This window comes from Nyctereutes procyonoides, unplaced genomic scaffold (genome assembly GCF_905146905.1).
Source record: "Nyctereutes procyonoides isolate TBG_1078 unplaced genomic scaffold, NYPRO_anot_genome, whole genome shotgun sequence".
NCBI classification, from domain to species: domain Eukaryota; kingdom Metazoa; phylum Chordata; class Mammalia; order Carnivora; family Canidae; genus Nyctereutes; species Nyctereutes procyonoides.
In genome coordinates, this window is record NW_026575125.1 from 119385054 (window position 1) to 119407312 (window position 22259).

The following is a 22259-nucleotide window of genomic DNA, read 5'->3' on the forward strand; positions in this document are numbered from 1 at the left end:
CCTTGTCAAGTGCACACTGGCCGCAGCAGCCGGGAGAGGGGGCCCAGGGTTTGGCTGTCACTTGGCATCCCACCAATGCCAAACCTGTCAGAGGTCGGGTGACAGGACTGGGCAGCAGGGCCCAGCTGCTTCCCCTTTCAGGCCTGAAGAGGAGGTGCTGGAGGGCTGATTCTCAGTGCGCTAAACATGATATGCCAAAGGCCGTCCCTTGGAACCCGACCAAACAGCCCCCTTTTTCCTTTGCACCCTGAGGCATTTCTAGAAGCTGACTGCACTCAGATGCTGGCTCCTCGACCTCACTGCTGGGTGCCTCGTTGTCTAAGCTTTTGCGGGAGGCATGGGAGGAAACCCACGTCAAGTGCTCTGAGCTGTACCTGGCACCTAGCAAGAACCAGGTATGGGTAACCAGGTACCTGCCATTATTATTATTATTATTATTATTATTGAGTCAAATTGCAACAAGAGAACACATTTAATGCTACATGCAGCTTGCAGCCTGGCCAGGCTCCTCCCCACGCTGTGAGGATCTTATTTGGAGAACCCCTTCTCCATAGCTTCAGTCACTTCAGGGTGCAGAAAGCGGCTCGCCAAGCGTTCGATGTCATCCAGCGTCAGGCGATTCAGGGACCTCTCATAATCCTGCGGACAGAAGGCCAGAAGGACTCAGGGGGGTGCAGCTGGGGGTGCACTCTGCCGGAGGCAGGGGATGGGCGCGGCTGGGCGGGGATGCCCCCGGCTACCCTTCTCACCCTCTGTAGCTGGTCGAGGACTCTGCTGGCATCCGCCGCGCTGAAGTGGCGGGCCAAGACTTTGGAGACCAGCTGCCAGGCTGGGGCGGCTGGAGGCGGCGCCTCGGCGAGTCTGCGGGCAGCGCTTTCTTCCAGTAACACCTTCTCCAGAGGTTTGACCACCAGGTTCAGCTTGGAATTGGGCCCCACGCTGTAATCCGAGAGTCTTTTCCCATCTGCCAAAGAAAGACTGATGGAGGCTTCCCCGCGGCGGGGTCTGCGGCGGCCGTCCGCGGAGGCTTCGGTCAGCGCCCCGAGGGCGGAGCGGCCAGCGCCCCATCCATCACCCGGCCCAGGCACCCCGTCCCCCGAAAAGCTGCGGGGCTCCCTGGGCGGCTCCGCTTCCCGGGTACCTGCCAGGGCCTTGCCCTTGAACAGCAGCCGCTGCTGGCGCACGGGGACGTTGAGTTTCTCGGAGACCAGGTGCTTCAGCGTGGACACGGGCTCGTCCTCCGACACCTGGCCGGGCCGAGGGTACGAGGCGGGGGTTGAGTCCGCGGCCCCCCCCGCGAGGGCGGCTCTCCCGGCCTCCCCCTCCCCGGCCCGGCCCGGCCCGGCCCGGCCCCGCGCCCGCCGGTGGGGAGTGCGCAGGCCGGCGGGGCGGCGGGGGCCCGGCGACGCTACCTGCAGGCTGCACTCGCGGCCCTGGAGCGCTTTCACTGTCAGCTGCATGGCGTCCACTGCGGCGGGCGCGCACCCCAACCGCCCCCCGCTGCGCGCCGCCGCCCCGGGCGCGCGCCGGAACCGCCCGCCGCCGCCGGAAGCAGCGCGAGGGGCGCGCCCGGCCCCGCCCCTCCCTCGGGCCCGCCCCCGCCCCGCCCAGGCCCCGCCCAGGCCCCGCCCCCGGCCCCGCCCGGCTGCCGTGGAGGAGTCACCTTGGAGCCCGCGTCGCCGACGCCCGGGGCCGCCCGGGGCCGCCCGCCGCGGGAGGGGCGGGGAGCGAGCCGGGCCAGGTCGGTTCCGGGCGGCGGGCCCGCAGCACGGTCGCCCCAGCGGGCTGTGGGCCAGGTGGGGGCGGCCCTGCCTCGGTCGCTCGGGAGTCCGCATGATGGCCCGGCCCCGCCAAGCCAAGCCCGCTCACTGCCCCCGCGGGATCGACGGAGCCGCCCGGCCCCTGCCCTCCTCGTCCCACGCCCATTCTAGAACGGCAGGACAGCGGATGCATGGGGAGGGGGGCTGAGACACTGTGGTGCAGAGGTTGCCAGTCCTGCACCCCAGTCCTCCAGCCGGCCCGCGCCTTCCCACCCCACCCCCAGGCCCCAGAGGGCAAAGACTGCAAGGCACCACAGCTTGCTTCTCTCTTTTATTGAAATATATTTTCTGAGCAGTGCCCACCTACCTAACTCAGCATGGCCTCTTTGGCACTGAAAGCTGGAGAATAAAAAACGAGTAAAAAAAATAAGCCTGGATTTTTTCGTTTCGTCTGAGTGCATAGTGCATGAGAGCTGAAGGCCTTTGGTACACAAGAACTGTGGGGACAGTGGCTGGAGGCTGGGGGGCGAGGGGTGGTGAAAGCTCGACCCAGTGGCCTCAGGGGACTGAGCACAGGCTGCTGTAGATGAAGTGGCCAATCACCAAGGCCAGCATCTCCGAGGTGCCGCTCAGTGCTACAATGAAGGGGGCCTGGGAGGCGTAGTCTGCTTGAAGGCGCCGGAGGGACAACTGCAGCATGGCCAAGGCCAGCAGGCTGTTCTGCACCCCTACCTCAATGCTCACCGTCCGCCGCTGGGCCACTGGCAGCTTCAGACAGGTGGCCAGACAGTAGCCCACCAGGAGGCCAACCAGGGGCACTGTGAGGCCCACCAGTACAATGGGCAGCCTGACGCCAGCCAGGATGAAGACCCCCATGCGGTAGGCCAGGAAGAGGCCACCCAGGAGAAGCACAAAGCTGAAGGGCTTGATGACCTGCAGCAGCAACTGGGAGAACTTGGGGAGCTTGGACTTGATCACCACGCCTGCTGCTATGGGGATAGCAATGAACAACAGGGTCCCCAGGATCTTGGAGATGGGCACGTGGAGGGTTTCATGGATGCTGAGCAGATGGCTGTAGATGGCGGAGGACAACGGCAGGAAGCCGGTGGCAGCCACTGTTGAGATGAAAGTCATGGAGATGGCCAGGGTGACGTCCCCTCCAAGTAGGAGGCTGAAGAGGTAGCTCCCCCCGCCGCCGGGCGACGAGCAGGTGATGATGAGGCCTAGAGCCAGGGCCTTGGGCAGCATGAAGACCTTGGCCATCAGGAAAGCATAGAAGGGCATGACCAGGAACTGGCCCAGGAGGCCCAGCAGCATAGGCTGGGGGCTCTGCAGGAGCCCCTTCAGAACCTCGAGTTCTACTTTGCACCCAAATGAACACTTGTTGACAAAGATAAGAGGCAGGAGCAAGTAGAGTATTGGGTTCTCCGAGAAGTGGACCATGTCGGTGCCGAGGGCGGTGGGGGTGTCTTCGGCAGGTGACACCTTGATGCAGAAATCTCTCCGTTCCTCAATTAGCATGGGCGGGGTCTCACGGGGGTCCATGAGCTGGATGTGGAGTGGGGCTAGCCCAGGCAGGCCTGAGTGGATGCTCACCACAAAGCCGCCCCCACCGCCCCAGGTTATGGCACTCACGTTCTTGATGGTCAGCACCTCTGTGTCCAAGGAGGTGACCTTCAGCACCGGCCTGGGCCCTGTCCTGTTGCCCTGGCCCGGGTACTGGCTGGAGATCACGATGATGCCCTCGCTCTCCTCTGGGAACTCAAACTCCAGCACAGAGCCGTCCCCAATGCTCAAGTATCGGCCCCCTGGCAGTGGCACCGTCTGACTCACAGTTGTGCTGAGGTTGGCACTGGCTGTTCCCCGTGCCCCCAAAGGCAGGCTGACAAGCAGCAAGGAAGCCCTGAGCAGGCCTAGGGGGCCTGGGCAACCTCCCCTGACTCCCAGTCCAGGCCACCACCAACAGCTGCCCCTGCCCCTCCTGAACACCATGGCTCCTCCCAGAAGACCGTGTGTCCAGGCCCTCTGTGGCTCAGGAGAGCAGCCCCGCTGGTGCCGTCCGGTTGCCCAGAGAAGGGTCCATGGGCTGGGCCTGGCCCTGGGCTGTGTTCCCAGATGGCAGAGCTCTTCCTGAGGAGAGAAGGGACACAGAAAAGTGGCTGGTAAGGGTGAGCACCTGTTGAATGCAGGAGCAATGGGATCTGCAAGCCCATGGCTGGGAGCCCCAGCAGAGCCCGTTGGCCTCCCAGCAGAGCCGCTCGCCCCGAAGCCGGGAACAGAAGGGCAATGCCTAGTGCTGGCCCTTGAGAGCCATTTGGCTGTCCCCTATCCCAGCACATCCGCCTCGTTTCCCATCCCTGACCCGGAGGGGCCGCGGGCAGACCGGATCTCCGGGTCAGGCCACTGGCACCTGCCCCTCTCCCTGTCCTTTTCTGGCATAGCCAACAGGCACCAGTGTTCTGATACCGAGAGATTGAGGAGATTAATCTTTCCAGTCCTGTCACCACTAGCCTGCCCCCCACGGGCTCCATGGGAAGGACACAGAGGGGCCACGGTGACACTGCAGGCATGATGACATCTCTGAAAGGCTGCATGGGAATGGCAAGGAGACAAGCCTGCTGAGAGCTGGGTGCTGAAGGCCGCTGACACCCTGGCTTGGGCCTGCTGTGAGAGGCCAGCAGGGCGTTTGTGTGTCCTCGGCCAGGCAGAAGGCAGCTGGCAAGGTAGTGTGGGCAGCGGGTAACCATCTGGCCGGAGGCTCGGGGGCTGACCTGTAGCACTGCTGTGCAGTGGTGAATCGTGCTGCTGTGGGTACCTGGCCTCACCCGCCTGCTGACAGTGTGAGGTAGGGGTCCTGGGTGGGGAGCAGGTCCTCTCTCCCCAGGGAAACTGCTGGAAGGGGAAGTGGGAGGGGGGTTCAGATGGGACCATGTGTTTGCTGCGTGCTTTCCTTCCTCCTGTCCGAGCTCTGCCTCCCCTGGCAGCCCCTGGAATGTGAGCTTCTAGAAGCACTGTGTCACATGTGAGAGGCTCTGCTTGGGGTCCAGGGGCTCCTCCCCATGCTCACATGTGGCTCTAGCAGAGTCCAGAACTTCCGGTGGGACCATGAGTGTTTGTGGTGTGGGGAGGGTGCCTCAGAGGTTCGTCTGCTTCCACTTGTCAGTCTGGGCAGCCTCCATCAGGTGCTGGGCCTGGGGCCACCAGGACCGGGACACAGCGGTTTGTCATCGCCACTGTTGGCTGCCGCACAGTGCTTGTCTGCAGTGTCCCAGTGCTGGAGGAGGCCCTTGTCTCTCCGGATCCTATCAGTCTTTGGTCCTGTCCACCTCACGTGAGACTGGAGGGCAGGGGAAGTAGGGGGTGGAGGGCAGGTTAAGCCAAAAGCTCAGCCCTGGGAAAGGTCTCCCACACCCGCATGCCGTGGCCTCTGCTGGTTTGGGGTTCGGGTCACTTACCCGGGAGGCCTTGGTCCAGCTTTGCATCCCACCGCTGAAGAGGGAGGCAGGAAAACCAGAGGGAGTATGAGAAGCAAAGCGGAGGGGAGTCACAGGGAAAAGATGACAGCAGCCGGGCCTGAAGCCGCCGGGGTGGGGTGGTGAGAACCAGTTCAGAAGGGAGAGGAGGCTAGGGGCCGTCCACCCTGTCCTTGCAGTACGGCTGGCGGCTTTGAGTCACTGCCAGAGGGTTCTGGCCCAGATCCCACACCGGGTCTGCTTCGGGGGCTGGAAGAGTCTGAGCCGGTCCACCCCCAGGCAAGGGAGGGAACCCTGGGCCGGCCGCTTTCGGCACCGCGGCCGCGCGTTCGCGGTTAGGGCAGCGGGCATGCCGGCCCCGGGGCTCCTGCCCGCCCGGGAGTCCGGAAGTTGCCGGGCTGGGCACGGGGCCGGGGCGCGAACCGAGGAGGGAGCGCCGCACCGCCGCCGCCGGGCTCGTGCTGCCGTCCTGCGGTCGGCGGGCGGGCGGGCGGCCCCCGAGGTCCCCGGATCGCGCTCGGGGCCCTCACGGCACTCCCAGGCCCCGCGGCCGCGCCCGTCCCCGGCCGGGCCCCGCCGCCCGGGCAGGCGAGCACGGCTCCGGGCCGGGGCCGGAGGCCGCCTTCCGCCCGCCCTTTCCGGCCCCACGCTCTCACCTACCGCCTAGGCCCGGGAGCTCGGCGCCGCGGCCAGCGCCTGCCCGGCCGGCGGACGCCTGCGAGCTGGGCCGCCGGGGCCTCGCCCCGCCCCGGGGTCCCGCCCCGCCCCGCCCCGCCGAGGCCCCGCCCCGCCGAGGCCCCGCCCCGCCGAGGCCCCGCCCCGCCTAGGCCCGCCCCCGCGGGAGCCGCCTCACCTCTCGCCGCGGGGGCCGGTCCCGAGCGGATGTGACGGCTGCGGGAGCGAAGCGTCGGGGACCCGGAGCTCGATGCCTTCCGGGTCGGGCGGGGGGGCCCGGCGGGGCTTTCCGGGGCGCGGCGCCGGTCGTGTGCGCTCTGCGGCCGCGGGACGGTGCGGCCCGGGCTCGGGCTCCGCCTCGGTCCACGTTGCTTCGCTCCAGCCTTGACCGAGGGTCACGGGTGGGCGTGTCCGCCTTTCCCAACTTGCGCCGCTCGCACCGGGTGCAGGCCTCCCGGAAAGGGATGCGAACAGATGGCACGAGCTGTGCACACAGGCGCTGGGGGTGTGGACGGGACACCGGGAGACAATAAGCGACGGCTCAGTGTAAGGGGTCGGGCATGCCGTCCCGACCATTCGGCCGCAGGGCAGGTGCCCGCATTGTGACCGCGAGGACGGTGGCCGCCCGCTGCTCGGCAAAACCTTGTCCCGGCTGCGACGACGGTGACTCGTGCTCCTGAGTCACAGGCACTGGCCCGCGGGGAGGGGCTGAAGACGCCTCCCTGCGACCGAAAATGAAACAAATTAGCACGTGCAGCGTACTTCACTTTTCAGACACATAATAACTAATAAAAGCCTATTAGATGAACCTTAGATATATTTTGCTTAAAGAATTGTTTTATGGGGGATCCCTGGGTGGCTCAGCGGTTCAGCACCCGCCTTCAGCCCTGGGCATGATCCTGGAGTCCCAGGATCGAGTCCTGCAGTCGGGCTTCCGGTGCATGGAGCCTGCTTCTCCCTCTGCCTGGGTCTCTGCCTCTCTCTCTCTCTCTCTCTCTCATGAATAAATAAATAAAATCTTAAAAAAATTGTTTTATGAAGTTCACAGGAATACGTGCATGTCATACATAAGCACACAGACACGCAGCGGGGGAGTATGTGCAAGACGCTGATTGATGTCGGTGATGAAACACAGTCAAGGCCCTAGTTCTAGGCTCTTCTGTAGCCTCAGAGGGCAGGTAAGGCATAAGCCATCAGTGTGTGTGGACTCTGGGTCTCAGAACATCCCCCTTACTACCCCCGCCAAATGACATTGGGGGGGTCGGAAGCAGCCTGGCACGGGCGAGAGGCCTGCGTTGGACACAGCGCAGCAAGGAACAGTGCCGTTTGCAAAAGAGCAGTGCGGGTGTGGCTGCGTGAGGACCAGCTACTAGCGGCCACGTGGAGAGGGGAATGGGTCACCCGGAAGAGCTCGGAAAGGCAACCCTAAAGAATTGGCCCTGGACAAACTTCTGTTGTAATCAGCTAAATGGAAACTGGTGCCAGGGGTCAAAGGGAACAAATGTGCTTAGGAGGCTGCTCCCTGTTACTGCCAATCGCCTCTGCCCTCCCGGAAGAGCCACACTGGGCTGCTGAGGTGTCTGGCATGCAGGAATTCGGGGGCCCCTTCAGGAAAAAAAAAAAGGATGGTGAAAATTAAAGGGAAGAGAATGTTCCTAGTTGGTTTAGGGGACTAATCATTTACCCCAGAGGAGGAGGAGGAAGGGCTCTACAAATCAGTCAAGGATGCCCACTTCCAGAAGAAAAGTCATCTTGACAGAGGGAACATAGAGAACAGATGATGGTGACAGCCTGAACAGAGACACACTTCAGAAGGCCGACCTGCCACTGCACCACGGAATAGGGACACAGTGGTGACCCTGGGACATACGCTGACCTCCTGGTCTCCAGGAGTTCTACGTGATAATCGGCACACGGAGGGCACATTCTATATGGGGGTAAGTATGGCACGCATTGGGTATTGACTGAGAAGGAGTGACAACTGTCATTTTGGCCTGCCCAGCATCAGGTGACAGCACCTCAATTTTGGTGGCAGGAACCGACCCTCCTCCACACTTAGTACACAAGCTTTGCCTGTGGATCACCCCACACAGGCCTCGGGGTGGGCACACGCCTGGGGTAGCCAGTCAGAGCCAGCCACGCCGATACAAGGATCGGCCCAGATGCACTTGGACCAACGAGACTCCGTTCCCAGGGCCCTGTACGAGGACTGTCGCGAAGGTGGGGGCTCTTTCTTCGCTGAATTATTGCTCCCCCTCCGTGGAGGAGACAGCATGCTAGAAAATGAAGTGAATACAGGCAAAAGTAGAGCCAAGAAATGGAGAGAGCCCATGTCCTGATAACGTAACTGGGGCTAGACTCACCGGGGGGCATTGGGGCCCCCTATGGGAACACTGAGGGCCCCCTCCTCTGTCATTACTTATTTTTGCTTAAGTCAGTTGGAGTTGGGATCCTGGCACCCATGACCAAAGGTGACAGAACTCGTAGAGGGCGTGTGTATGTGTGGTGGGGTGGGGGTAGGGGCACCTCCCTGGTGGACGGGGACGCAGGACAAAGCTTTACTTGCTTGGGAAGGTCGGGCAGCCCGCGGGCCACACCACCACCGGCTTCCTAGCCCGGCTTGGGCCAAGTGGACCATAGAGCTGGCTTGCTGTTTCCATGTGTGTGACTGTGGCGACTCCCGGTGAGGGCACAGCCCCCCGAGGAGTTAGGGACCGTCAGTGGGGCTCCCTCTTTCGCTCCCAGTATGTAACCCAGTCCAGAGCCGGCCCGTGGTGGAGGTTTGGGGAAGGCCGGGCGGGCGATGGTAGCAGTAGTGTGAGAGGACAGTGGAGCCCCCACCTCCCAGCCTCACAGTGTGGACTTTCAGTGAGGTTCTGTTTCACGGGGGACAGGCTACCAACCTTGGGGAACCCCACTTACTGGCTTCTAACCTTCCGGTCCCAGGGAAATTCTTTCGAACCTGCCAGGGACTTTGATCTGTCCCATAAATGGGGATGGGGAGAGGCCTTTCCTGCTAGGGTCATCCTGAGGCCAGGGGAGGGAACGTGTGACGGGAATGACAGTGGCAGCATTAAGGTGAGAGGTGCTGTGGGGGGTGCAGATGGAACAGCGGCCACATGGTGGTCACTGTGGCCCAGTAGGTACTGTTGTAACTTCGGGGGACATTCGAAATGTTCTATAATAAAAGGTTTAAAAGGGAATACACGTAGGATTCCGCAGTCGTAGACACATGTCATTAACCGTTTGTCAAACCCACAGACTGCGTAATACCAGGAGGGGACTCGAATATCAACTCAAGTCTGGGTGATGACAATGTGTCGGTGTAGGCTGGGGACCTCTCTACTTTCTGCTCAACTTTCCGTGAACCTAAAACTGTTCTAAGAAAGTCTATAGGTAATGAATGTGCATAAAGCCCTTGGGTCGGGGTGAGGCTGGGACCTGACCTCTACGGCCACCAGCTCCTGGGCAAGCACCTCGGCCTTCCTCGTGCCTCCGCGTCCCTGACCTTTGGGGGCCCGGCGTCATGCCTGCAGCCTCTCCTCCCAGCCTGGCCCTGGGCCCCTCACTCCTCCTCGGCTTCCCCCCTCGATACTCTCCTTTCTTGACACTTCGTTCACACGCTGGCAGCACTGGACTCCCCACATCGAGGGACTTCCAAGTGGCCTGCCTCCTTTTTCTGACCGCAGGCCGGCCCTCTGCCCCTGGATGTGCCTCTCCTGCAGCACTGGTTTCTTGCTGCTTCCCACTTCATGAAGGGAAACAGCCAGAATCTTCAAGAAATGCCAAGAAGCTCGTATCACTTGAGCTTGGAAGCCCTGATCTCCTGATCTCTAAGGCGTCGGAAGCCAAGTGTTGCAGGTAGACCCCCGAGCTCTTGGGGGAGGCTGTGGGGAGCGGGGGAGCACCCGGGTGGGTGGGAATCCTCACCCCTGTCTCCGCCGGCCTTGGAGGTGTCTGAGGGAGTTGGTGGGTCTCCTGCATCCCTGGAGGGCAAAGGCCTCTCTCCCGGGCAAGGCCGTGGGAATGCCAGCTGGGGAGTGTCCCCGTGCCCATCCATGGCAGGAGCCCTGCAAACGATGGCTGTGGGAGCAGGTCCGCCAAGCCTCCAGGAAATGTCCCGCCCCGCCAGGACAACGCCACCCCACTCCCCACTGAACGCACTTGACTCCACTGGGGCCACTCATTTATTAAGAGGTCATCTAGAAGGCGGGCCCCCCGGCAAACTGCAGGAACCGTCGTCTGCTGCGCTAAGGATGGTGATGAGGCTCGCTGCTGGCGCCGAGGCCCCTCCCGTGCGGAGCCGGGCAGGAGCAGGCAGGAGCCAGGCAGCCGGCCGGCTTCCCGACGCGGCCACCGGGTGTGGCGCATCGGAAGGAATCACACTGGAAACAGGATCAGCCCAAAGAGCAGCGGGTGGCTCTGGGATGGAGAGATTCTGGAAGACGTCCCAACCTGCCGCAGAGCCGCTACCACGTCTGTGCAGCGAGGCGGGCGAGCACCCCGGGCCCTCGTGCGTGGCTGCGGGGGCTTGGGGATCAGGTTAGGGCTCCCCCCGGGGAAGCAGCTTTGGACAAAGGAGATGGGTACCCGGCTTCCCCTGGCAAAGTGAGCCGGGGCTGGCCCCTGCAGCCCTCAGCACCTGTCACACTTGGTCCCCGGTCACTGCCTCGAAGCCCCGATGTGGTGGAGCAGGACGGTGCTCCCGGCTGGGCGTGGGCTCAGGCCTCAGCCGTGCACTGGCCCTGGCACACGCAGCCTCCCTCAGCCTGGTCCTCGCGCTCGGCCTGCTAGCCGGCCACGGTCCTCCTCGGGATGCAGCCTCCCATCTCCAGCGCCTCGGGCCATCCTTCATACTTATTGGTGTGCTTACTGTTCTTCACGTGCTGTGGGGTTTGGGGAGCGGAAGTCAGGGCCTCAGCCCTCGGTGTAAGGGACGGACAGAACTGTCAGTGCCCTTGCGCTGCTGTCACGCAAGCCTGCAGGCCCGGGGCACTCACCCTGTCTGCCCCAGCACCCAGTTTTCTCATCCACACAACGGCAATTGCCGCACAGGCCTGTGTCCCTCACGGGTGGAGTGTGAGCACGGCACACACCGGGAAGGTAAGGAGGGACCGCGTACGTTCCTGCCCTACTTGGCCCTCAGGGAGCGCTAGAAGCTTCAGGGAGAACCAAGCCAGAGGGAGCATGTATTCTCAGGGTGCTGAGTTGCGCTTTTGTGACAGAGCACAAAAAACGCCTTCCAGAAAGCACTGTAACAGCCTATTTGCCTGGTTCTGCTGTGGGGGGTGGGGCTGAGGGGGCAGCGTGGCTGTCACCAGGCTAGGAGGCTCCCAAGCATAAGGATGGTGCCTGGGGCTCCCCAGCCCCTCAAATGGGGCTTGAACAAGTGTGGCTCTGGAGGAGCAGTGGACGAGAGGGCAGCAGGGGCTGGTGAGACAAGGAAGTGCAGTGTGAATCGGGGCACTGGGTGGCAGGGAGCGGGGACAGGACCGAGCGTCTTGAGGGTGTGTGGGAGAAAGCTTTCTTAATTGTGAGTCTTGCCACCGTGAAAGCTCTGCCATTTACAGACCCTGGAGGGGTCCGAGTTACTGGTCTGGGCTGGGAAGTGGGGGTGCCAGGCTCTGCACCCATACCTGCTCAAAGGGGCTCTTGTTCTGCACGCCCTTGGCCCCCACAAACACCCAGCTGTCCCGGAAGGCCAGATCCTTCACGTTCTTGCTGCCCAGATCGCTGAAAAGCTTCCTGGTCTCTTCGTTCATCCTGCCACACAGAAGGAAGAGATAGAAGCAGTCGCCGTGGGAGGGTGAGGCTGAGGCTGGCCTTAGCAGTCACTTACTTGGTGGCCGGGTCGTCATAGGATGCCACAAACACCAGGGTGCCTTCATGCAGTGGCCGGATAAACTTCAGCAGATCGTTGACATCTGGGGCGACGGGTCCCACGGAACATGGAGCGTCAGGCACCACAGAGCACCCCTTCCCCACCAACCCGTTCTCCAAACAAGGAAACTAAAGCAGGGATCGGGCCAGGGACACACCCACCAAGGGTCACCAAGTAAGTGAAGGGACCAACTGGTGTAAGAGGCCAGGGCCATCCCTCTGACCACACGCCTGTCCCTCTCCCTGCCTTTCCCAAACCCAGGCAAGTGCTCAAGCCACAGTGAATGGACAGAGGGCGGCACTTCAGTCATTCTGCTGCACAGGCAAAAAGCAGGAGGCCATGGCGGCCACTCACCTCCTGCCCACATGTCGAAGGCCCGGGCCTCGATGAGCTCACCGCTGACCCCTGGGTTGAGAGGGAGAGAGGGGTCCTGCTGGGCGAGCCGCCAGGGCAGCTCTACCCTACCACCTCAGCCCCCTGAGGTGAAGCTAAGGACACAGCGGTGGCCACTGGTGCAGACCTTCTGGAAGCTTTTCAGACACGCCTCCATATTCATGCCCACTGTGCCCCCTTCTTCGGACAGCTGCAGCCCACCCAAGGCTGTGCCGGTTCCGTGTGCCATTTGAGGCTCTCCAGGGGCTCCCTAGGAAGCACCTCCAACCTCTTGGAAGCTTCTGGTTCTTTAGGGATACTGTGCTTTTTTGTTTCTTGGGTCACTTCTTCTGGGGAAGCTTCTGCTGGCACAGACTGTTTCCCAGGCCTCCCTGGCATTCCCAGCAGGGAGGCGGGGGAAGACCAAGGCAAATATCCAGACACCTGCTCACGGGGAGAGCACGGGGCGGGGGCAGGGTGGCAGGTCACGGCCCAGCTCTGCTTCTGTGCTCTGAACCTTGATCCCACGTCACAGGGACTCACCATTCACGAGGGCGATGTTCAGTCCCCGGCCCACGTTGTCCTTGACACTGCTCATGAGCCTAGCGGGGGGAGCGGGAAGCGGGAGGCAGGGCCCTCAGATGGCACATTCGCTCCACTCTCCCTCACAGATCCAGCTTCTGGTTCCCGCCGCCCCGGCATCCCCCGTCCAGCCCACAGAGCTCACATCCTATCTTCGAGGCAGATCTTTGGTCCGATGACATTGGCAGCTCCACTGACCATGCGGAAGGCCAGGTGCTCCTCGGGACATGGCTGGGGCAGGCCGCATTTGTACTTCCGGGCTCGTGGCTCTGGGCAGGGACAGCAGGGGTGACCCATGGGCCTGGCCCCGGGCCACCTGAGATCTGAGAGGGGGGAGGTCAGGACCGGCCCACAGGGGGTAAGAGTGGCCACAGAACAGGGATACTTCCACCGACACCGCATCCTCCTGGGGCTGGCCTCAGGGCAAGGCGACAGGACCTCAGGGGGGCTTTTCTGCCACTGGCGGGAGACAAGAGGTAGGAAGGCTGGCCTTGGCTGTGGCCCTGGCAGGAACAGAGCAGAGGTGGGGAAGGGAGCAGCTGGGAGGGCGACCGCAGGAATGCGGTGACGAGGAGAGCACCTGACCTCCACAGGCAGAGGTGGCAGGGCAGGAGGAGGGTGGCCTCCGTCACAGGTTGGACTGTGACCCACGAAACATGTGTTGAGGTCCTAATTCTAGCACCTACGCATATAACCCTGTTTGGAAAAAGAGTCACTGAAGATATGATTTGTTAAATGAGCTCATCCTGGATCAGGGTGGCCCGAAATCCAATGACAAGGGTCCTTATAAGAGGTAGAAAAGAAGACACCGAGACAGAGAGCACTGAGCGCAGACAGAGGCGCAGACGGGAGGGATGCAGCCACGAGCCAAGTATCCCCCGGGGCCCCCGGAAGCCCGAAGAGGCAGGAAGGACCCTCCTCTGGAGCCTGCAGAGGGGCTGTGACCCTCCAACAGCTAGATTTCAGGCTTCCAGCTTCCCGAACATTCCGGAGACAAGAAATGTGTGGTGTTTAATCCATCCAGTGTGTGGTAGGTTATCCCAGCTGCCCCAGGAAACGGAGACAGATCTTCACCGCAGGTGTTGGGGGCTGCTGCCATTACAGGTCCCCCACGTGGGAAATGGCTGCAGGATTCCAAGGGGCAGCTAGGCCAGGCCAAGACTGCCTCACGGGACTGTGGGCACAATACGGATGGACAAGGCGGGCCTTGTCAGAAGGGGGCCAACGACTCGGCCACATCCTATTCCAACGTTCTGTGTAGAACGGGACTTGTAAGTGCGGAACTTGGATATTTAGGTGATGACGCCTCCCCACGCAGCGTTGAGGGCACAGCCTGGTTTCTCCCGCTTGCTCCCAGGAAGAGCCGTTGAAAACAGAATTGCCAAGCACAGAGGAACCAGAATGTGAACACTTGGAAAATACTCGGTCTAGCGCTAGTGCGAAACGCGAGAAAGCAGGCTCTGGATAGAAGAGCAAGGCTGTGGTTGGAGGGCCGGGCATCGAGCGGGAGCGTCCAGGAGAGACCTGCAGGGCCCTCCTGTCTTACGGCTGAGCGCCTCATGAATCGCACAACACAACAACAAGGTTTTTGAGGATTTTATACCAGCGGAAACGCTGCCATCGTGGGCCGACAGGGACAGAAACAGGACAGAAAGAAGCAAGGAGTGCTCTGAGGGCAGAACAGTGGCTGCAGAGGGCAAGGGACAGCACGGGCCCAGATGATTCTTCTCGGGCCCTGAATCCTGATGGCATTGGTCCTGCTGGGTTTCAGACTGGCGGGGACTGGTGACCCCTTCATTCCTCCCAGGGAATGTCTATCCTACACTTGTCTCATCAGTGTATCCTGACAGCAGGTAACTAGTTTTCTAGGTTCACAGCATGCCAGCAGCTCCAGTGTGCTGTGATGGCCAGTGTGGGGAGGGACGAATGGAGAGCAGGGGCGGTGTGAGGGCTGGGTATGGGGCGGGGCGGGGGAGTGGCAGGGGCCTTACCTGGGGTCGCTGAGTTGTCTGGGCCTGTGGGAAGAGAGTTGTTTGTGTTAGGGTGGAGGCTTCCAGGGGCTGGCCCCATACCATGAAGTAAATGTGGAGAGCCCGTCAGGCCCAGGGCCCAGGGCCTAAGCCAGATGCAAGTCCCTGCTCCAGGAAAACGGTCAAGTGCAACTGTCAACAGTACTTGGCCAAAGTGCTATTAACAGAGTCCACCGAGGCCTGCAGGGAACAGCTGGGATGTCGCCGTCCCTAAAGCTCAGCAGGACCCCCCTGTCCGTCACTCAGACTCGGACTCCAACAAGGCACAGAGTCCTATTTAGCAGGGATGGGAGTTCCCAGCTGATGCAACAGGGTGGGAGGGGGAAGACCAGGCCGGGTGCCAGGAGGCAGACTGGGGGCAGCTAGACGTGGCCTGCCAGGAGACAGAAAACCCAGGCCACCCCTACCGCACTCTGAGCCTCTGACCAAAGACCTGCAGTGCCCACCCTGGTGGCCTCCACAGCAGAGCAAGGAAGTGTCCCACACTCACTGATGAAGAGTTGCTGGATGCGAGGAAAGCCACTGCCAGGTCCACCCAGGAGGATGCTGACCACGATCCAGGTGAGGCCCACGGCGACAATCAGGGCTACAATGCGGAGGGGGCCTGGAGGCAGACAGACAGGGGCAAGGCCACTTCGGTTGCCAGTGAGTTCCCGGATGACCCTGGGGCCTGTCAGGACTGAGTCTCTCTGCCGCTTGGGAAGAAGTGGGCAGAGAACAGGAAGGTGGCGACTTGCCAGGCATCGTCCAGCAGGACTGAGAGGGGGATGTGAGCTCCCAGGTAGGTGGAAGGGGGACACTGAATCCAGGGCTCTTGGCTTGGTCCTCTGTGGCAGATGCGGAAGAGCCTTCCAGACCTCACTGCTCGAGATGCACCAAGCATCCTTCAGGAGCTCCCTAACTTCCTGCCTTTGTGGTTACCAAGCTAGGCAGATCCCACCTGGCCTGTCCTCTCTTTGTCCTGCTGGGACGGAGGGTGGGATCCCTACTTCTGAAGAGCAGTTCCGGCAGCTTCTGTGAGCTGGACCCCGGGCTCTCCTCCCAGGAATCACCGTCCTCTCTCATTTGTTCACCTCTACCTGCAACACCTCCCATTGTAAGAAAGCACAGGAGTGGCCCTTCGTCTAATCACATCCCCATGCAGCCACTGACCCCTCTCCTCTCCGTCTGCTGCTCCCAGTCTCCCCATCACTCTTTCCCAATGTATTCCAGTGTGGCCTTGTCTCCATCACCCCACTGAAGCAGCATGTGGCCAAGGCCACGTGTGACTTTCTTGGGGCCAACTCCCTGGGTCACCTGTTGGCCCTGACCTTCCTGACCTCTCCGTTGGCTGTGCAGGTCCTCCTGCTGGAAACACTTCCCCAGTGGCTTCTGTGACAGACAGCAGGTTCTAACCCCTTTGGGTGGACAGTTCCTCTTCCTCCTTGCTTACATCGTCCTCCTCTACTCTCCCCTGAAAAGTTGGATGTGCCCTGGCTTCCGTCTCAGGCTGCCTTCTCTGCGTGCAATGTGCTCTCCCTATAGGTGATCTCCTCAGCTCCCGGCCTGGAATTCACACACAGGGCAGTGAGGGTTTTCTCGCTCCAGCCGTCATTGATTTTTGTTTTTAGATTCTATTTATTTATTCATAAGAGACACAGAGACCGAGGCAGAGGGAGAAGCAGGGTTCCTGCGGGGAGCCGGATGGGGGACTGGATCCCAGGATCTGGGATCACGACCTGAGCGGAAGGCAGAAGCTCAATCACTGAGCCACCCAGGTCTCTGAGCCCTCACTGATCTTGAGGCCACGTCCTCGCAGCCAGTTCCTCGTGGGTCAGCTCTGCTGGGATACGTTTTACAAAGTGCAACATCAGCAGGTGCAAACCGGCAATTCTTGAGTTTTGCTGTCCATCGTCCACCCGCACCTGTCCCTCCCTAGCCCGGCGGTCTGTGGCTGTGGGGCGGCCGCGGGTTTGGCCCCGGTTCTTACCCAGCCCCGTCCAGCCTCTCCGGTCGGCTGCTCCTCCGAGACCACGCCCCTCCGCCACACCCCGCCCCCCTGTCCACCTCGTCGCCGCGCTCCCAGGAGCCTCCCCCAAATACCGAGTGCGGGAATCCTCATTTCCCAGCTGTTGAAGTCCTGGGAGGTGAACGGGTTCGCTCAAGGTCACAGAGAGAGTGTCTGAGCAGCGCCCTCCGTTCCCACACCCACACTCTGTGGTCCACCCGGGCCCCCGCGGCCCCTTGGGCCTCCAGTGCGGTCCGCTCTCCAGCTGCCTCCCGTTCGCCGTGGAAGCCACTCACCTGCCAACCTCATGTCCACTGCTCCCGGGGGGTGGGGGCCGCCGGCAGGTGCGCTGCTTGGGGACGGTGCGCTCCGGGGTCCGCAAAGCAGCAGCGCAGCGCTGGGTGGGACCCAAGGATGAGCGGGGGCTTGGCGATCGCTGCGCCGCGAGCTCGGCCCGGCAGCGGGCCGGCCCTCGGGCACGCGCACAGGGGCGCTGCCAGGACAGGACGGTCCTCGGGAACCCGTCGGCTCACGGTCGTGCCCACCGGAGCCTCCGGGCGGGGAAGTGAAGGCGGTTCTCCCGGACGCGGGCCTCCTCCGAGGGGGGCCCTGGGCCCGGGCCGGCCGTCACCCCGCAGGCCTGGCTGCTGGAGCGCTGCCCCGGCCGTGGGGGCGGGCGCAAGCTGGGCTGGGGCAGCCCCGTCAGGCCGGCCGCCCGGCTGCGCGCGGCGAGGGGACGCGAGGGAGGTGCGCAGCGCTGCCCGGCAGGCCCGGCAATGGCGGCCCGGGCGGGGCCACGGCCCGCAGGCCCCACCCCCGCCGTCCACCCGGGCCCCGCCGCCGGGCGCTCAGAGGACGGGACGCGGCGAGGCCCCGCCCCGGCCCCGCCCCCGGCCGCCGCAGGGGAGGGGCCGTGCGGCTCCGGCCGGATCCCACGTCGGCTCCCGCGGGGGCTCCCTCCGGCTCCCCCAAGGCGGCGGATACCGGCCTTCCTCGGCCTCCGGGCCTGGGGCTGCGCTCGTGGCCTGCGGTCGGGGTTCTGAGGCCTGGACGAAGTGGATCGATCTGGGGGCGTAATTAGAAAGTGATTGCAAAGTGACAGGTGTGTACTGTAGACACTGGGAGGCTCGGGTCGGGTGGGGGGGGACACAGGGGCAAATGGGAACGCGACGAGCCCGAGGCGAGCAACCGCGGCCTTGTGACGCCTTTGCTCACACGTCCACAAGGTCCCCCTGCCGCCGCCCGACGCGCCGTCACCACCGGCGGCACCCGAGCGCTGCCCCGCTGTCACGGGGGCCCACCGTTCTGTCTGGAGGGCGGCTCCCGTGCCCTGGGACCCAGCGATCCTCCCACAGGGACCTTGTAAGGTTGCAAACGCAACTTCGAGATCGAGGTAACCGGTTTCAGGTCTCTACTGCTGCAATCGGGGCTTCGGGTTTCTCTCTCTCTCTCTCTCTCTCTTTCATGGAGTTTGGGATGGGAGATTAAGCGGACCACCCGTCAAACTCACACGCTCCTGGCTCCGGGCCGCGCGCCGCACCGGCGGAGCCCAGCAGAGGGAGCCGCTGCGCGCACACCGGCCGCGGCCGGACCCGGAGCTCGGAGCTCGCGGTGTTTACATCTGGCTCCGAGCAGGCAATTCGGAAAGATCGGCTTAATGAGTCCTCCAGAGGGTCCACTGGCACATCCCGCGTCCCCACAGGCAGCACAGAAGTGATGGGATCCAGTGCCTTCTGGGCCCCACCTGCAGGACTCCCTTATTGTCCCCGGGGCTGTTTTCAATGAGGACGTAGACAGGGTCACGGCCCCAGGTCCCTCCTGCCCGCGCAGCCTGAGGTGGCACTCATCTCCGCCGGGCCCATGTACTCCCCCGTAGCTGAGCTGCCACTGGCTGTCCCCAAATGATCTCATCTGCCTCTCTCAGTGTAGACACTGAAGCGGGTTGTCAAAGGGGATGGTACAGGCCCACATGCCTCTGCTGAGTAGGCCCCCGCACGGCTTGCCTCTACTCTAGGCCACCAAACCTCGGGTGACAATTGGTTTCTCCCACCCAGTACTTCATGCCTCTGCCTTTCACAGCCCACAGCTTAAATGACAGCTGGAATGACCTCAAAGACCCCTTGTCCTGCTTTCCAGGACAGGCACCAAAATGTCGTTTTCATGTCACTGTCGTCATCAGGACCCTTGTGTGTCTACCTAGTGCCCCATTCTCCTTTCTGGCCTTCCACTGGGACCCGGGCCCCAAGGCCTTCATGTCTGGGACTCGTGTGCCACACGGGGCGGGGGAGGCCCGAGCACCCTGTCATGTGGCTCCAGCCTCTGCTCCCGGGGAGCTGGCGCTGCTGCAGCGGGAGGGCACGGTGGCCTGGCTTCTGGAGGAGCCCAGGTCCGAACTCACGGTCGGAGGCCCTCACCCCTCCGCCCAAGGTGAGGCACCAGGAGCTGACCCCTAAGGGAACGCTCCCCTTCCGGCCCCAGGCCTTGCCCTGGCGTCGGCGTCCAGGGGTTACATGTTACTTGAATGTTGAACCGGGCCCAGGGCCTCTACCCCAGTGTGGGCACCCAGAGCTGAGGGGACTGTGGGCTGTCCTCACAGGGGCCCTCCTGTCCCATCCCCATGCAGGGATCTGGAGCCAGTTCAGACCCCTCATGCCTCACAGTTGAGGTGACAGACGTCTTTCCTAACCTGGGATTGGTTGCATCTGCCTGCTGTAAACACAGGGATGCGAGGTGACAGACGTGTCTCCTCACTGGGTCTGTAGGACTCCAAAACTGAGGTGTCACTTGTCTCACTTCAGCGAGGCCCTAAATTGTGTGTCAGACTGTATTCACTGAGAGCGAGCTGAGGTGACAAGCCACTGTCCTCACCTGGCCCCTCACGCTTGTACCTCATCGTGGAGGGGACAGCTGATCATCATGACCTGGGACCTCATGCCTCTTCTCCACCATAGGTTCCTAGAGCTGACAGCTGACTGTCCTCATCGGGTCCCTCTGTCTTTGCTCCTCAGTCACCCAGGGCTCAGGTGACAGTTGAGTGGCATCACCAAGGCCCTTATGTGTATGCCCCAGGGTGGCACCCAGTTCCAAGGCGTCAGCTGACTGCCCTCACCGGGGTCCTTGTGCCTGCCACAGTAGGGACCCTCGGAGCAGGAGACTGGGAGGTCCCAACCCTCCTCCCTCCCCACTCACACATGGTCACTACGTGTGGGGCGCCCCGGGGGAGCTGGGTCCCTCTCCTACTTTGGGCTCCTGCTGCCTCCCTTACGTGGATCCCCCCACGCCTTCAGGGGCATCCTCCCTGGTGATGCCACGCCAGTAGATTCCCTGGGGACCTGAGACCATCCCCAGAACACAGCCCTGCTGGGTCCCCAGGGCCCACGGATGTCTGTGGGGGCTCTGGAAAGGACTCTGAGCTTGAAGACACCTGCCAGGGTCAGTAAGGGCTCTTCCCGACCCCCAGGGGATTGAAGTCACCCTCTGGTCCCCAGCCCGAGGATGGGAGGTTCCAGGACGCGGGCCACAGCTTCTGGGAATGGAGGCGGCCCCCAGGCCGACATGGGCAGAACAGCACCCTCTGGTGGCAAGCAGAGGATGGCGTGGCCACTTCCGCAGAGCCCCCCCCCCCCCCCCCCGCGACCCCACTCTGCGACCCCATCCCCTTGTGTCATCCAGGGCATGCGGCTGCACCGCAGTCAAGGGTAAGCCCCTCTGCAGCTACGCGGGGGGCCCGGGAGTCCCAGGCTGGTCCCACCGGCCCCCGGGGGCATCTGCCGCGGTGCCCTCCCCAGAGGCCACGGGCACCAGGAAGGACCAAGGCCGCTGCCCCGGGGCCGAAGCCCGGCCTCCCATCCTGGCCACGCGGGAGTCTTCTCTGCTGTTCCGCGTGGCCCCGGGCTGGGCGGGATTCTGAGTCCACATCCCACGGAGCAAAGTCCACACTCGAGGGTGTGGGATGCGTCCCTACCCCACCAAGTTCCTTCCTTCCCTCTTCAGGTGAACTTGGTCCTTTCCCTCCTTCCTTAATCTGGGGGCACCACCTCCCCTGGCTATAGGAGGGGACAGGGAGAGTGGAGATGGCACCCAGGGGTGCAATTTGTGTGCACAAGGGTGACACACGGGACGGGAACAGACCACCTGCCGTTAGTCTCTCCTCCACCCACGTATTGCTCGTGGGTTGGATCCCGCCTCACCCCCACAGCCGGCGCTCAGCCAGCCAGGTACACCCTGGCCTTTGTCCCCCTAACCAGGCCCCCCAGCTGTTGCCATCCCAGCCCAGGGGGACAGCGCAGGAGCCCAGCTGGTGTTCAGTGGTGGGCTGAGAGGCCTGGATGGCTGGAGCAAATAGCCCTGGGCAACTGGTTCCCAAGCAGGGATGGGGGACCAGAGGGGCCCAGGGACAAGCTGGAGGGAGGACTCGCGGCGGCCAAGTCCTTGCTAACAGCCCGCCAGCCTTCCCCGTCCTGTACCTCTGGGCCCTGACAACCGCAGGGCCCCGGGCTAAGTCGCCACCTCGCCGGGAGCAGAGCCTCCCCACGCTGGTGATTCTCTGGGTTGCTGGTTCCCTCCGTAAAGTGTACCACCGTCTGACCATTCTGGTACTGGGGGCTGCGTCTCCCAGGACCCAGGCTCCTGCTGTGTCCCCAGAGCTCAGCTGAGCAGAGCTGGGGGAGGGCAGGACAGACACTCAGGGGCTGCTGCCTTTGTTGGGCTGTGCTGGGGTGAGCAGAGCGCCCCATCTGTGTGCGCCCGGGTCCTTGGAGCGTGGCCTTATTTGGAAATAGACTTTACAGAGATAATCAAGGGAAGTTAGCCTGACGTGACGGAGCGGCGCGGGCCCCTGATCCACCGTGACTGCTGTCCTAAGACAAACCAGGAGACACACACGGACAGACAAGGCAGTGCGTGCAGACGGCAGAGACCGGGGTGCTGTGTTTACCAGCCAAGCAAGGCCAAGGACGCTGGCCACGACCCGCCGTGAGAAGAGGCAAGCAGGTCCCCTGGAGCCTTCGGAGGAGCTCCGCCCTGCCAACACCTGGGTTTCTCACCTCTCGCCTCTGGAGCTGGGGGAGGACGGACGACTGTTGCCTTAAACTCCCTGTCCCCCGCACACGGTGCCTTGTCACAGCTACCCCCCCCCCCCCCCGCGCCAAGGTTGGTCACAAAAGCCCGCTGCCTTTCCTTCCTAAATACTTCTTGCCTCCACGGACCGGCAGGGAGTGTAACTGGCCCTCAGCGATTCTGTGATGTGACCTCGCTGTGGCAGGGACAGGACCGGGGTGGGGGCCCACGTGGGCAGCGCGTGCAGTGGAAGCATTTGCTGGAAGGTGTGAATCAACGTGACCCCATCTCGTACCCCTACGTGGTCTTGTGCCGAAAACCCCCGAGTGGAGCAGAGTGAAGAGCCCACGTGGGGGGCGGGACTCAGTGGTGCCTAGACGTGGGGTCAGGGTGAAGGCGGCCCGGACTGCCACGCCCACGCTGGGAGCGGGGGGAGAACCG

At 62.8% G+C, this 22259-nt stretch overlaps 3 protein-coding genes and 1 long non-coding RNA gene across 9 annotated transcripts; 1 reads left to right on the forward strand and 3 right to left on the reverse strand.

Moving 5' to 3' along the window:
- Positions 1 to 453: 453 nt before the first annotated feature.
- Positions 454 to 1539, reverse strand: UBL4A (ubiquitin like 4A). Its single transcript, XM_055338316.1, has 4 exons — positions 1413 to 1539; positions 1142 to 1247; positions 750 to 964; positions 454 to 639 (listed from the first exon to the last, which is right to left on the reverse strand). Exons 1-4 carry the CDS (start codon positions 1458 to 1460, stop codon positions 529 to 531), a joined length of 480 nt encoding a protein of 159 aa, XP_055194291.1. The 5' UTR covers positions 1461 to 1539; the 3' UTR covers positions 454 to 528.
- A 539-nt stretch (positions 1540 to 2078) lies between these two features.
- Positions 2079 to 5969, reverse strand: SLC10A3 (solute carrier family 10 member 3). Of its 6 annotated transcripts, XM_055337295.1 has the most exons (4): positions 5894 to 5925; positions 5216 to 5249; positions 4828 to 5097; positions 2079 to 3890 (listed from the first exon to the last, which is right to left on the reverse strand). In XM_055337295.1, exon 4 carries the CDS (start codon positions 3750 to 3752, stop codon positions 2319 to 2321), a length of 1434 nt encoding a protein of 477 aa, XP_055193270.1. In that variant the 5' UTR covers positions 3753 to 3890; positions 4828 to 5097; positions 5216 to 5249; positions 5894 to 5925; the 3' UTR covers positions 2079 to 2318. The 6 variants fall into 6 exon arrangements, 5 of the variants coding, with proteins under 5 accessions (XP_055193270.1, XP_055193268.1, XP_055193269.1 ...); XM_055337293.1 differs by lacking the exon at positions 4828 to 5097 and having other exon boundaries at positions 5894 to 5912; XM_055337294.1 differs by lacking the exon at positions 5894 to 5925 and having other exon boundaries at positions 5216 to 5883.
- Positions 5970 to 7504: 1535 nt separating this feature from the next.
- On the forward strand, positions 7505 to 11812 carry LOC129517600 (uncharacterized). The gene is made up of 3 exons (XR_008666079.1): positions 7505 to 7845; positions 9598 to 9769; positions 11683 to 11812. It is a non-coding gene; the product is annotated as an uncharacterized LOC129517600 (long non-coding RNA).
- On the reverse strand, positions 10078 to 17558 carry FAM3A (FAM3 metabolism regulating signaling molecule A). Its single transcript, XM_055337522.1, has 9 exons — positions 17057 to 17558; positions 15264 to 15377; positions 14735 to 14758; positions 12889 to 13012; positions 12705 to 12763; positions 12144 to 12194; positions 11748 to 11832; positions 11545 to 11671; positions 10078 to 10794 (listed from the first exon to the last, which is right to left on the reverse strand). The coding sequence occupies exons 1-9, from the start codon at positions 17067 to 17069 to the stop codon at positions 10699 to 10701; spliced, it is 693 nt and encodes a 230-aa protein (XP_055193497.1). The 5' UTR covers positions 17070 to 17558; the 3' UTR covers positions 10078 to 10698.
- Between the last annotated feature and the right edge of the window lie 4701 nt (positions 17559 to 22259).